Source organism: Mytilus trossulus, chromosome 7 (assembly GCF_036588685.1).
Source record: "Mytilus trossulus isolate FHL-02 chromosome 7, PNRI_Mtr1.1.1.hap1, whole genome shotgun sequence".
In the NCBI taxonomy this organism is placed as follows: domain Eukaryota; kingdom Metazoa; phylum Mollusca; class Bivalvia; order Mytilida; family Mytilidae; genus Mytilus; species Mytilus trossulus.
In genome coordinates, this window is record NC_086379.1 from 31,596,842 (window position 1) to 31,611,781 (window position 14,940).

Sequence of the window (14,940 nt, forward strand, 5' to 3'; positions counted from 1 at the left end):
TGTGGGAGGTGTGGGAGGATATATAATTAGTGTTACCCTGACATAATTCCTCATTTCTAATGCCTGCTAAACAAAGTGTTATGCTTTATATTAAAAGAATGCTGTGAAACAGTTGAACAGGTTTTTGACAGTGAATGAGCTGCTCCCCTGCTGAGTTTACTGTTGTGACCTCTGCCCACATTATTCCTACTTGACTGTAACTGCCACCTACAAATTCTCATCATCTCTAGTATAACATATAAAATTGAGAAAGGAAATGGGGAATGTGTCAAAGCCACAACAACCCGACCATAGAGCAGACAACAGATGAAGGCCACCAATGGGTCTTCAATGTAGTGAGAAACTCCTGTCATGTCATGACTTGTTAGGTTTTGAAGGTTTTCATGAAATTTATCTTTCAGGTCAAAATTTTTTTGTTTTTGTTTTCCACACTTCTCCAGATGATAAAAATCTAAGTAAGAACCTAATTCCTTTCCTAAGTTTGATTTCAAGATTGTTGTTTGCTTTATCTACAGTGGCAACTATTTCATGCTTGTTCAGGACTAGAACAAAGTAACAAGAAATACAAGAGGTACATTTTATTTGGGTCCTACAAGAGGGGATTGACCAAGATGATTTATAGCAGATAATTTTGGAATGCCACTGGAAAAAGAAAGTTATAATTATTAGATAAGGGAAAAAATTTAGCCTTGCAACCTTTCAAAGTTGTTGGATTCTCAATGACAATTTGCATGGACTGTGGATTTCTATCTGCACAAGGAATCATATTTAACGTCTCTATTCTATCCAGGCATGGCTGATAAATTACACATCCCCACCGCCAAGCAAATGTCCAACTTATGCAATAGTTTTACTTAAAGTTGGGGTTATTACATCTCTTTTGATTCATACTGCCAAGAAAAGAAAATAACAGGAAAGAAAGGATATTAGGTAGAACCATATGATATGTATTGTTTTTCTTAATGTCCGACCTTTTAATTGATGCAAAAATAAAAAAATAAAAATATTTACATTTTCATCAGCATAAAATATTTATTTCCATACTCCTGACAATTAACAATTACGGAAAGTTTAATGCAAAATTAACAGCTGAAATTCAAATGATCAATTTCATAATTGTGAAATTGAACTCAAGCAATTTCCACTTCCAGGATTTATCTGAAGTTGAAATATGATAAGGAATGAATGTCTTGTAGTAAAATAAAATCCTGCTCATAAGTAAGATTACTCTAAATTAAAATTTTCAAAGGAAATGAAATGTTTCAATAGTCAGAAGTCCATCCTTTGAAAATCAATATAAATTCCCTCAGTTTTATAAATTAACTATTAAGATATAAATGGTTGGAAAATTTCCTTTTCATAGTAATTCTAGCAATTATTCAATTATCAAGATTTTAGATAAATGCAAGGAAGATGTATTTGATTAATTTTAGTGTTTTCCATTGTTTAAACCTATTTTTTTATTACAAGTACATGTACCTGAAATAATTTGTCAAAAACCAAAAGGTAAATGGTTCCAGATTATGCAGACCAGTATAACATTACTAGTATGTTTGAATAAGAATTTGATGTTGGATAGTAATGTACAATGTATATGTATTCAGCTTTGTGTGACATCTTTTCGAATGCCTTTTAATACTTGTTTGATGATAGATTATATATATAGTGTTCTGTAAATAGCTTAGTCACGACTTGACAAAAGGTAGAGCATGCTGTCAGGGTATTCCCTCATAACTATTCATGATTTGTCTTATCCAATCGGCTACAATCAGTTGATACTGAGTCACATTTGTATGAATGAATTACCTATGAACTGAATATTGACCTGTTTTTGTTCAGCCAATCAGAACTGATGATTCATGTTTGTGTGAATCTTGGCAATATTTGCTTGTGATTTGTAGTAGTTTACTTGGAATTCCGAGAAAACAACAGGAAAACAAAATCCCTGGGGCTTGCTCATCTTCCAGATTTCTTATTTCATCTATTGTGCAATATCTGCATCTGCAAGTGTATTATTCATTGTGAATTGTGTACCAGAAATTGACATAGCAGAGAAAGTGTTTTCAAAATGATGGCTAATCCCATTCAGGTGAATGTACCTGGTACTATGGGAGGGGTTCCGAGGGTTTCTCCCACGCAGGTGAACAACAAAGGTAAGAAAACAATTACTTAATTGAGGTCATGCTTAATTACTTCATATTATTCAGTAATATTTAAGTGTTAGTTAAATCTCATGTTACATGAATATCGGAAAATTTCTTTTGTTGGGAGAATTTTCACCAAAATCAGTGGCATTCTTTTCAATATATTTAATAATAAGATGTATGAAAAAAAATTCTGGCTTGATATTTAAAAGGCCACAATTGCTTATATTGTACTTATAAACATAATATTACATGTAATCTGAAATAAACAGGTATATATATGTTCAAAATTTGATTAAAGGTTAAAGCAATAGCTCCCTAAATTATTTGATTTTAAAGTATTATATATTATTTGTTCAATTTTAACTTGAGAAGGTTATGCATATTTCGTCCTATAGCTATTAGTATGGATTTGTACATTTTTGTACCACAATTTAATAGTTTTTGGCAAAAATTTTGTGAAACTTTATTTTATGTTTCCATACATAATTTAAAACATGCATATTACCAGATCAGAGATAACAGCTTAAAATGCCAGTTTGGATGTCTTGTAAAACGAAATCAATCTCAATTATTATGTCATATGCTTCAATAGTAATTAAAGAATAAGTAAAGTATATGTATTGGTAGATTGTACTAGTTTGCATCTCCTTCAATTGTTAAGACATCATACATGTCATGGAGAGGAAGATTGCAAATATGAAGTGTATGCATTCTTAGTATACAACAGAACAATGCTAAAAAGATTAAGGAAAGACTGGAGAAAAAGAATAAGTGTTGTTTCTCTCTCTCTCTGCATTGCAGATGTTCTGCATTATGTGTTAAATTGCATACTTCATTAGATCTATCTTTACAGTTGTTTTGATTTAGTTCAATTAAAGGTTGCTTTTTTATAGAGACAGGAAGAGGTTTTTTCCATAACTTTTGAATTATTGGATTTTTAAGGGTCAAGCCTATTGGCTAGGATTTATTTCTGTACACATCACTAGTGGTTGATTCTGTTCTTTCTTAAATATCAATTTTTTATTGCCAGGTGATGTTTTAGCTATTTTTATTGTAATTTTGAATTTCCCGACTTTATACATTTGTAGTATGAAACTTAACATACCTGGTAAAATGGTATTGGAGAAGTGCCATTAAATCTAGGAAGAAGTTTACATTCATATGCATATATTTACCTTGTAATTTTCAGAAACCATTTAAGTTCAAGGAAACCAGTAGTAAATTAAGAACCAAGTGGGTCAGGGTTTTATAGGCCTGATGCAAAATTCTTTATTAAAATAACCTTTTCCATTTGATGGATTTCCAGTGTAATGAGTCCCCTGCAAAGGTTAAGCCTGCCTGTTGGTCTTTTTTGATAAGTACAATATATACTTGATCTTTGAACCAGGAAAATGGAGGGGAATTTAGAAAGAAAGTCTTTTTAACATGCTTATGTAGCCATAATAATAGGTACAAAGATCAATTCATGTTTTTAAGTACAGGAAATCTTAACAACAGGAAAACAAGTTGTTTGTTTGTTAGTGAAAGTCTTTACTAACGTAAATGACACACAAAAGAAGAGTTCACTAACTAATCAGTATTTGACCTAGATTTCAGATCCTGGTACTTGCCAATACTGAATGACTAGGTCAATTATAATAAAAGGTAGATAATATAACCTGAGATTTGATCATTTTTATAAATAGCCTCTGTCATGTTGTGATATATGCTACTGTAGGGATGACCAGTAAATTGGAAAATCAAGGTCTCGTAGATGTGTCATCACATGTGATTCATTATGCACTGTAGGAATCTGTAGAAAGTTACTTAATAACATAACACTTGATGTTTGATTGTCCTTGGAGTGTATTTGTGTTGATGATGAATGCAGTTTAAAATATATTGTTGCTTAATACATAAATATGATAATTAGTCACAATAATAATCTGCTAAGAAAATCATTTTTTTTGTTTTTTAATTTTTTTTTGAAGCAAATAAAGAAAGTTAATTATAAAAATGATTACTTACAAATCAATCAATGTAGATATAGGAAGAAATGAATGTTAATAAGGAAGCCAAACAACAACACAACAAAACAAAAAAAGAAGATATTTAAAGGTCACCGTACAAGGTGTTCTCAGTGCATTAAGTACATTCCACTTCATATATAAACCTAACAAATACACTGTCAAAGGAGTGCATTGTCATTTAAACTTTATTGTTTACAAAAACCTCATTTACAGATTAACAAACAAAAGTTGACCCTCATTTATTACATGTAAAAGAGGAGGGAAAGTAGATTTAATTTATTTTTACACAAACCGTGCGACGCTTTATAGCTATAGCTAGTCAAGGACTCAAAAGTTGTTTTAAAAAAACTCCCATTATAATCAATTTTTATTTTGATAATTTAGGATGTCAGAAGGATGATTAGTTGTATGTACATACTACAATACTCCTACACATAACTTAATATCTATTGACTTACATTATATATATATCAAAATTGTGTGACCACAGTTATTTTTAAATAACACCACAACTCTGTAATTTACAAATTATATTCTGTGAAATCATGCTAAAGGAAATACAGATCTTTAACTCACCACTATAACCTTATACATGTATATGAGATTATAAGTTATATTATAAACATAATCTCCTCATATTATACAGGCTGTATGCAAAAGGTCTGGAAAACTAATGGAAATCTACAGAATAACTTCTTTGTTTACCACTGCACAAGGTTAGGGGAGGATTGCACCTTCAAACTAGTTTAACACCACCACATTCTGTATGTGCCTGTCTCAATTCAGGAGCCTATACATTGGCTGATCCAGGGGGAGGAGGAGGGGTGTTCTTGGGGTTGGAACCCCCCCCCTTTTTTTGGCTGATCAATGCATTTGAATGGGGACATATAGTTGTAACCCCACCCCCTTTTGTCCTGAGTAGGGAACCCCCTTTTTAAAATGGCTGGATCCGCCCCTGCTTTATATAGCTATCACTCAGTGGTTGTTGCTGTATATTGTATATGTGTTTTATTCATTATTTTGTACATAAACCAGGTCCTTATTTTTCTCATTTGTATTGTTTTACTTGTCTTTGCTGGGTCTTTAATAGCTGACCATGTGGTATGGGTTTTACTCATTGTTGAAGTCCATGGTGTGACCTATCACTCCAAGTTTTCTGGAAGCATTAAAATATTAAAATTGTATTATTTCTTTTTCAGCAAGAGGTGGAAGGAAACTAAGGGTGCCACCTGGACTAAAAATCCATAATCCAAACTTGGAGCCTCCAAAAAGTCCAGTGTAAGTTTTAACATAGTTTATAAAGACCATTACATATAAATTGAAGATATAAGTCTTTACAAATTGCTAACTTTGGTGGATAGTTGTCTCATTAATTAGCAATCATGCATACCACACCTCTTTAGATTATTTAGTAAAAAGGGGAGATAATTAAATCTAAATACTGTGTTCAACATATTTTGCTGATTTGGCTGCCCTCAGAAAATTGCCCCAGACACAGAATCTTTAACCTAAATGGATTATCTTTATTGTGAAAACACCCAAACATGGGTTCTTTTCTTTTGAACTATTATTAAATCTTAGATATTGTGTTATCAAAAACTCTTTTTTTCTGATTTTAAGTGAACAATATAGTCTACCTGCTTGGTGTCAATATTTCTTTCAGATTGTATCATAACATTAGAATGGGAAATGTTTATTTCTCTCTACCTTAGGAGGAAATGTACGAAAAGGAAACGGAACATTTCCTTTGTCACATCAAACATGCAATGTATAACAGTCTCCTTAAGAAAATGTTTGTATATATATATATTTATGTTAGAGTTTATGTCAAATGTTAAACAAGGTTGGCATGACATTTATAAAGAATGATATATGTGGTTAGTTATAGATTGAAGGTTACCTTGTCAGGAATAATTAGTGAAATTTAACTTGCATTTTTTTCAATATTGACAGTTTGTTGTCATTTTAATAAAAATTTAAAACTGAAAATTGATGTTAATGCTTAATTATACGGTTAAAGTTCAGTGTTCTTGTCGAGACATATTCACATCTGCATGCTATGTTAACTTTAATTATTTCCCCAGAAAAGACTATATTTAAAGTTAACTTGCAACATAATTGGTTTCTCGAACCCTGAATTTGAAAAATTTGAAATTTCAAAGTTTACAAAAGAATCCTTGGTTTTAGTATCTATTTGCTACTGTTTGAGACTACTATTAACTACTGTAGTCTCAGCTATTGTATACAAGAAATCCTCAAAAAAATTCTTCAATTCTGGCTGTTTAATGGTCAATAAATGTATAAAGAAGTGTTAATCACAAGTTAATGACACATATTTCTTTTGGCAGTTTGTAGAAAAGATATTATGTCTAAATTAATCAATATAATTTCACACAAATATCAGTTTAGTCTATCATAATCAGAAAATATAAGAGAGACAATGTGGATGAATGTCTATGCTTGAAGATAAAAGCCAAACTCACTATAGTAAAAAGTCTCAGTAAATGCTTTTTTGAAGTCCTGAAATATTCTTCTGAAAAAGGCAGATGAAAAGTTGTTTTAATTCTGTAAAGATCCTGTTATATTTTTTCCATAGATTTTGCACATGTTTGATATTGATTATTATTTATGAATACATGTTTGTAACAGGAATTTGTTAGTGTCTGTCTGCCTTGGTCTCTTTACTTGTCTTGTGTTTTTTTGCTGTTGTTGACTGTGTGATATTTCCTTGATACAAATAAAAAATGTGGTATAATTGCCAATAAGACAACTTATCCCACAAATGATGTTAATTTCAGCAACTTATAATAGGTCACTGTATACGTGCATTGAAAAAAAAAGTTTGTATGCCAGGTCTGAAACCTTTGAAGATTATATTAAAGTAATAAGTTGAAATATGAAGAAGCATTTATCTGGCTTTTCTACCTATATTGCCTTTTATGGATAAGTATATACAATGATAAAGCCTTATCCATGTTTGGTATTGTACAGATAATTAAAACACCTAATAACCATTTATGGTATTTTAAAAGATCACTTTTGATACCAGACTTGTAATGGTATTTGTTCAATTGACTATTTGACACGATTTCATAAAAGATAAATAAAATGTGAAGTAGTTTACAGTGCTTGATAGTAAACGCCAGAGTAATTAATGGTTTAACAATTACTATGTGTGGGAGACTTAATTGTAATCTAGTCAATGGTTTGTAGCCCACACTTAGCTGTCCCATCAATTTATACCACTTTGGAAGATTAAGCGTGTTTTTTGTGAAAGGTCATCGAATTAATACATATATATATTAAATGTTTAATCTTGCACAAGGAAGAAAAATAAAGGAAATAGTCAAAGAAACTGCTGACTCTGCAAATCTGTATTAAATGACTTCTGTAAAGTTTTTTTATTGCTCTGAAATTTAAAGACCATATAAAACTTACAAAATAATTTGAAGGTGTGCATAAAGCAACATACATGTATTTGGTCGTTGCTTCACAAGGAGCAGGGTTCAGTATGGGCTTATGGTTAGGTTCGGGTTATGTTTAAGGGGTTGGTCCTTTATGGTTTTGGTCCTAGAAAGTAAATGAAGAATGGAATAATTTCGGTCTAAAATATTGACAGTTCCCTCAGACCCTGATATAAAACACGGAAAATTTATTAAAATTATTGGACTGATATACATGTACTTGATTTTGAAAATAAATTGTTAATTTTTAAAGTGCTGTATTCTTGTAAAATATATATGTACAAAACAGTGTACAGACTTGTGCTTTGTCTTTAGATAGCCATACTTACTCCATGTATATTATAAAGGAACTGTCTATAGATAGCCATACATACTCCATGTATATTATAAAGGAACTGTCTATAGATAGCCATACTTACTCCATGTATATTATAAAGGAACTGTCTATAGATAGCCATACATACTCCATGTATATTATAAAGGAACTGTCTATAGATATAGCCATACTTACTCCATGTATATTATAAAGGAACTGTCTATAGATAGCCATACATACTCCATGTATATTATAAAGGAACTGTCTATAGATAGCCATACATACTCCATGTATATTATAAAGGAACTGTCTATAGATAGCCATACTTACTCCATGTATATTATAAAGGAACTGTCTATAGATAGCCATACTTACTCCATGTATATTATAAAGGAACTGTCTATAGATAGCCATACATACTCCATGTATATTATAAAGGAACTGTCTATAGATAGCCATACATACTCCATGTATATTATAAAGGAACTGTCTATAGATAGCCATACTTACTCCATGTATATTATAAAGGAACTGTCTATAGATAGCCATACTTACTCCATGTATATTATAAAGGAACTGTCTATAGATAGCCATACTTACTCCATGTATATTATAAAGGAACTGTCTATAGATAGCCATACATACTCCATGTATATTATAAAGGAACTGTCTATAGATAGCCATACATACTCCATGTATATTATAAAGGAACTGTCTATAGATAGCCATACTTACTCCATGTATATTATAAAGGAACTGTCTATAGATAGCCATACTTACTCCATGTATATTATAAAGGAACTGTCTATAGATAGCCATACATACTCCATGTATATTATAAAGGAACTGTCTATAGATAGCCATACATACTCCATGTATATTATAAAGGAACTGTCTATAGATAGCCATACTTACTCCATGTATATTATAAAGGAACTGTCTATAGATAGCCATACATACTCCATGTATATTATAAAGGAACTGTCTATAGATAGCCATACTTACTCCATGTATATTATAAAGGAACTGTCTATAGATAGCCATACATACTCCATGTATATTATAAAGGAACTGTCTATAGATAGCCATACTTACTCCATGTATATTATAAAGGAACTGTCTATAGATAGCCATACATACTCCATGTATATTATAAAGGAACTTGATTGGAGATTTATTTTCTTGGTTAACTTATTGTGGATATTTTGCAAAGTTCTGGAAACAAAATTTTATTTAAAGAGAAAACAGCAGATCTACATGTAGTAAGTGCTCCTCCACTTAATCCATCATTCTATTTGTCAGTTTTAAACACACATAAGGCAATGCCAAAAATAGAAAGAAGAAAAGAGAAAAAAGAAAAAATGTAAAATACATTAACATTGATGGTTGAGCTTTAACCTTACTTGCTAATTTCAATAACTTTATTGCATTGTATTCACTGCTAATCACTGAATTATTTAAAGATGAACATCAAATTGCATGTTCTATTAACTCTAACTGAATTAGTCTTTCATCTGCTATTTATATGAATTTAATTATGTATATTTGAGTATTTGTCTGAATGTGGTTGCATACTTTGTTGTTTTTAGATCATTGTATTTTTACAACTTAATATTCTGAGACTTCCCCCATCTGTTGACAATCGACAGGTCAACAATGCATGTCCTTGTCAGTTATTTAATAGTTTGATATATATATTGATTTGCTTCCCTTTCCAGACATTAGTATTGGTTAGAATAAAAAGTATGTTAAGTCTATACAGTCGAGACACTTTAATTTTTACCTTGTAAATTTGAAAAGGTAATGTAAAGGAAAATATTTTCCGGTCATCAAATCACTTGACAAATTATTTGCACCAGGAGCTATCAATAAGAATTTTGAAAATGCATAGAATTTTTAATAGCTTGTCATTTGAACATCAATAATTGAGTTTAACATTTTCGCCCATAAAATCAGTTCAGATGACAGATGGTTTACTATAATAAAGAAACCAGTCTATGTCACCTGGTAACCTACTGAGGTAACCTACTGATAAAAAGCTAGGTCATCCACTTCCATATAATTACTCTAAAAGAAGAAATAAATCATGCATACTGTCTGGAGGTTGTGTCTGTCAGGAATGTTTGGATCCTGTGTTCTAATGCTGGTATGCATTAACAGAAAGGAAGGAAAAAAACATATAATACAGACATATCATGTTAAGTTTTATGAATTGGGTCACAGTTAACATGGAAACCTAGACAGGTGATGTTTCTGCCCTACATTTTAATAGCATTCAAAAAAAGCCTCATAAATGTTGTAATAAAGCATAACAACATCAAAATACTTAACCGACCAAAAAGCTACAAAAATATATGTAAAACTGATGAATCTGGTGTGAAAAATATTTCAAGGGTTTCCATAATACATTTTGTAAGTGTTAATTTAGCATTTGGTTAATTATTGTGATTATAAAATATGAAAAATTAGAATGATGCATTGTTGATTTTGTTGCAATATTGCAATAATAATAAAAATCTGATAAACATCTTTTTACAGTCATTTGAGGATAACTAAATGTGAAGCAGCGGAAAACACATAACATATTCCATCTTGGATCTTAAATCCATCCTGCTCTTATATGAAATTTAAGCATGAACAATTGAGCACGACTGACTTTTTCAGCCTAAATTAGGGGCCAAACCCAAAATTTTGAAGCCTGGCCATCATTTCACAAGAAAAAATCATCTAAAAGGCATGAACAATATTCAATACTTATAATCAATATTTAAAAAAAAGGCCCTGACTATTTAACTCATTCTTATCTTTAACCCTGTAGGTGATTTCTTGTGTTTTTGTTTTGTTTGATAGTCTTATACAAAGTAGTAATATTTCATCATCTTGAGAATTCAGCATGTACTATTTTTTTTGTGGTAAACCATTGTTTATTCAAGTTATTAATATTATCTGTGATATAGAAAATAGAAGTATGAATCACATACCATCATAACTTAATCTTATAAAATAATTTGGTTTTGATGAATGACTGATTAAGAGAGAAATGTATGAATTTTCTTGGAATGATACACTGATGATACAATTATGACACCACATGTCTTACTCACTGGCATCACAGCCATGCTTCATTCATATATATATAAATACAACTGCATATAACAAGTACTTAATTATTCAATGATTATGTAGGAATGTAACACTTTAGAACAACTGCTCTTTATTCTTAATCAGTGCATGTACTAGTTTTTCTTGTAAAGTGCATTTTTTACAAGACGCATACCTTGAAAATAAGTGCAAAGAATATATATAGCATTTATCCACGCCTTAATAGAACATTGATAGTAATATTAAATTTTGACATTGAAATGGCTTAAAAATGTAAACTATTCAAAATATTTAAAGTCAACGAACCATATAACCAAAGGTGAGGGTTAAATAATCTCAATTCCAATAGTAATAGATATTATAGAACTGCATGCCAAGTACCAATGACCTATCACTAGTGCCTTTAAACTTACCTTAACATAAACATAACATGTTAATTAGGAAATAGTTTATTTAAAAAAAATCTGTCTAAATGTGTTGTTCTAGTTCAAAGCAAGTTTTGTGTTCTTACCCATCATAGTAACATGTTACATAATTATAATAAAGAATTTGCTCATGCTGGTCCAGAGCCTCAAAGGCCCTGTAATTCAGTGGTTGTCATTGGTTGCTGGCTTTCGCTAATAATTAGGTTTTGATTTAATGTATTAGAATAAATCAGTTTGTTGGTTTCCACTTTTGAATTGTATGACTATTTGTCATGCTGGCCTATCTTTCAGTAAGGATTTTACTCATTATTTAAGGCGGTTTTGTGACATTTATGCTGTTTACATTCTTTTTTTTTTAGGATAATTATCTCAGCGATAATAGTACCATATCCCTTTATATTTATATGCAATACCTCTGCTTCATATTATAAAACAGCAATTGTAGGGAGATAAGGTTTGGGTGATAGCTTTTTTGTGAAAAAAAAAGAGAGTTTTAAAAAGATCTTGAAACGGTAAATAAACAAAAATGACTGATCAATGGAATCTTACAGCTGAGCTTAATATAGACCTTTTATATGGTTTTGTAAACATAAATTAGAGGCATTAAATTATTTTATTATATGTCACATGTTTATGCTGTGTTGTAGGAGTTTGAATGTTTTATTAATGACAAGATAAGTACCTGGTATTATGTTTTATCATAGAAAGTTTTAAGGAAAAATAGCCAATGAAAGCAGTGAGAATCTTGAGTCAGATAGTAAATTTAACTTGTTTTTATTTTCATTACAGGCCTCCAAGAAATTTGGACTCCAAAGCCACAATTAAGATCAATGACAAACAGTTTGAGATTGAGGCCAGTGACCTTCAGCTTATCCAAAATCTTGGTCGGGGTGCTTTTGGTATTGTTGATAAAATGATGCACAGACCAAGTGGGGCTATAGTAGCAGTAAAGGTATAACTGACCAAAAATCTGTTTTTAACAAATCATTGATATAAGTTGATTCTGTTCTATGCATATTTAATGCTTGCTGTCCGGTGTGAGCCAAGGCTTCATCTTGAAGGCAATACTTAGACCTATAATGGTTTACCTTTACAAATTGGGACTTGGATTAAGAGTTGTCTCATTGCCACTAATACCACATCTTCTTATATCTGTATACCTAAGTCTTAGAAGAAGTAAATCATTGTTAAATATTATTTATCTGTTTCTGAATACAATTGCATCACTAGAATGCTTATGTTATAAAAGTATACACAGTTTAATACTGCATACATTTTAAATAAATATGTGGCCTACATAATATATAATATACCTTATAAAGACCAAAAGTATTTGAAGTGCACTGAAAGAAAATTAATTGATTCTGGACTTTGAACAGAAAGATCTATGTACAAACGAAATTATGTGACAATCTTGAGTAGATAAAAGTAAAACATGTATGCAGTAACATATTTTATTATAATACATTGCTATTTACACTCAATCAACTTTTTATCTGAATCTGTGACAAAATTACCATAAGTTAACATATATGTATATACTATTATAAGATTGATATTGAATAATGTATTTACTTGTTGAAAAGTAAAAACAATACTGTAAATTCAGAAATTATTGCGATGTTTTTATTAATGTGAAAAATGTGGACAGGGTGATTATTACAATAATTCAAACTGGCATTTGAACTTTTTTATATGATTTTCTTCAATTTTGTAACATTTAAAATAGAATTTTAGTCAAAAATGACAAAATTGGAAAAATAAATGCATGCAATATTTCTGAATATACATGTACAGTAACACAAACCTCATGGTCTGAAATGGACACATTGGGTTGATAGCAATGTCAATCAAAACAAAAACTGTAATATGTTGTTATACAAATGCGTTTTGGTGTCAAAGCATTTATCTTGCATTTATTCATGTTTAAATTACAGTGTCATAAACAAGGTGTTTTTTCTGCCTTTTTCAGAGAATCACTGTAACAGTAAATAATGAGGAACAGAAACGTTTATTAATGGATTTAGATGTATCTATGAGGAGTGGCTCATGTCCGTATACAGTACAGTTTTACGGTGCTTTGTTTAGAGAGGTAAAGCATCATCAATTATATTTTTGCCTGTTTTTTTTGGAGGTGCTTTCAGAAAGATAAAGTTGTGTTAGAGGGGCAAACTGTTTCATATTTTAAAAAAAAATAAAGATTGTAATATATGAATAAAGATGAAAAATATTATTTTTTTATATTTTTTTTTCAGAACAAATTTTGAGATGTTTAATCTTTTTGTCCATACTAAAATATAGAAGGCAGCAATCATTTGTAAACTTGTTTTTGTATTAATTTTCTGTGTTTAGAATTATAACAAAATTTTACAATGCAAACAAAATTGAAGAAATATATATATCCTAAATTCATTGGTTAATGTTAATGCAAGTAATTGAGTTAAAAGATATACAGAGTTAAAATAAAAGACAAACTTGTAGATTTCTATAAAAGCAAATGCCTTGAGAAATGAATTAGAATTTCATTTAATTATATGCACTTAGTGGTTATTAAAAAAATGTGTTCATATATGATTACAGGGTGATGTTTGGATATGTATGGAGGTAATGGACACATCATTAGATAAATTCTATAAAAAGATTTATGAAGATGGTCAGCATATACCAGAGACTGTTTTAGCAATTATCACTTTTTCTGTAAGTATTTGTAAATTAATAATTTTAAATTGTTTTTGTTGTTGAATTGTTAGATTTTAAAGTGATTTATGACCAAATTTTTTTTTCTAGATTGTAATCAAGTTCGTCCGGACTATGTGATTACATTCTGTTCACTTTTTTTTTAATCTAGGTCTGAATTTTGAAATTGACATACTTCTTTGCATGCTCCCATTACAAGGTGTAGGGTACATTAACATGATTAAGGTTTACCTGTCTTTGTTGTTATGTATGTCCAAGTATGTCCAAAAATAGGTTTGCAGTCTTTAACTTTAGTATGTCCAACTTAATAAGGCTACTTTTTTAATCCTTTAATTTATATTCTTGAATTTTATCTTAAATATTTTATTAGGGCTACAAATTCTTGAACTTTACAATATTTTGCTAGATGTAAATGTGTGTATAATATCTATTTTGGTAAAGATATTGGTCATATCTTTGCCCAAAAACTATTTGTAAAGGAGTGATTTCAGCTGAAATATGTAAATTTCAACATTATTATGACACATGTGACCTTTATGCACTGAAAAAAATAGTCAAAATTATTTAAACCTGTTCATTTATTATTAAAATTAGCATAATTTTGAATATTTTTTTGTACAAGAACTCTTATCATAACCTTCTTCTTTGTTTCTCAGCACCTACTCTTGTCATAACCTTCTTCTTTGTTTCTCAGCACCTACTCTTGTCATAAACATTTTCAGCCACAATCTAAACCATTTGAGGTCTTATAAAAAACAACAGCTTTATGGCGTCTGTTCA

At 30.2% G+C, this 14,940-nt stretch overlaps 1 protein-coding gene across 3 annotated transcripts in view; it reads left to right on the top strand.

Moving 5' to 3' along the window:
• Window positions 1–14,940, top strand: part of LOC134724935 (dual specificity mitogen-activated protein kinase kinase 6-like) — a 28,547-nt gene that overhangs the window by 7,510 nt on the left and 6,097 nt on the right. Inside the window, exons 1-5 of one of the 3 annotated variants that reach the window (XM_063588318.1) lie at window positions 1,853–2,153; window positions 5,356–5,434; window positions 12,253–12,415; window positions 13,436–13,555; window positions 14,044–14,160. In XM_063588318.1, coding sequence (XP_063444388.1) covers window positions 2,069–2,153; window positions 5,356–5,434; window positions 12,253–12,415; window positions 13,436–13,555; window positions 14,044–14,160 — 564 coding nt within the window. In that variant the 5' untranslated portion in view covers window positions 1,853–2,068. Of the gene's footprint in view, window positions 1–1,852; window positions 2,154–3,909; window positions 3,932–5,355; window positions 5,435–12,252; window positions 12,416–13,435; window positions 13,556–14,043; window positions 14,161–14,940 lie in introns of those variants that run through there. The other 2 variants (XM_063588320.1, XM_063588319.1) reach the window with 2 other exon arrangements.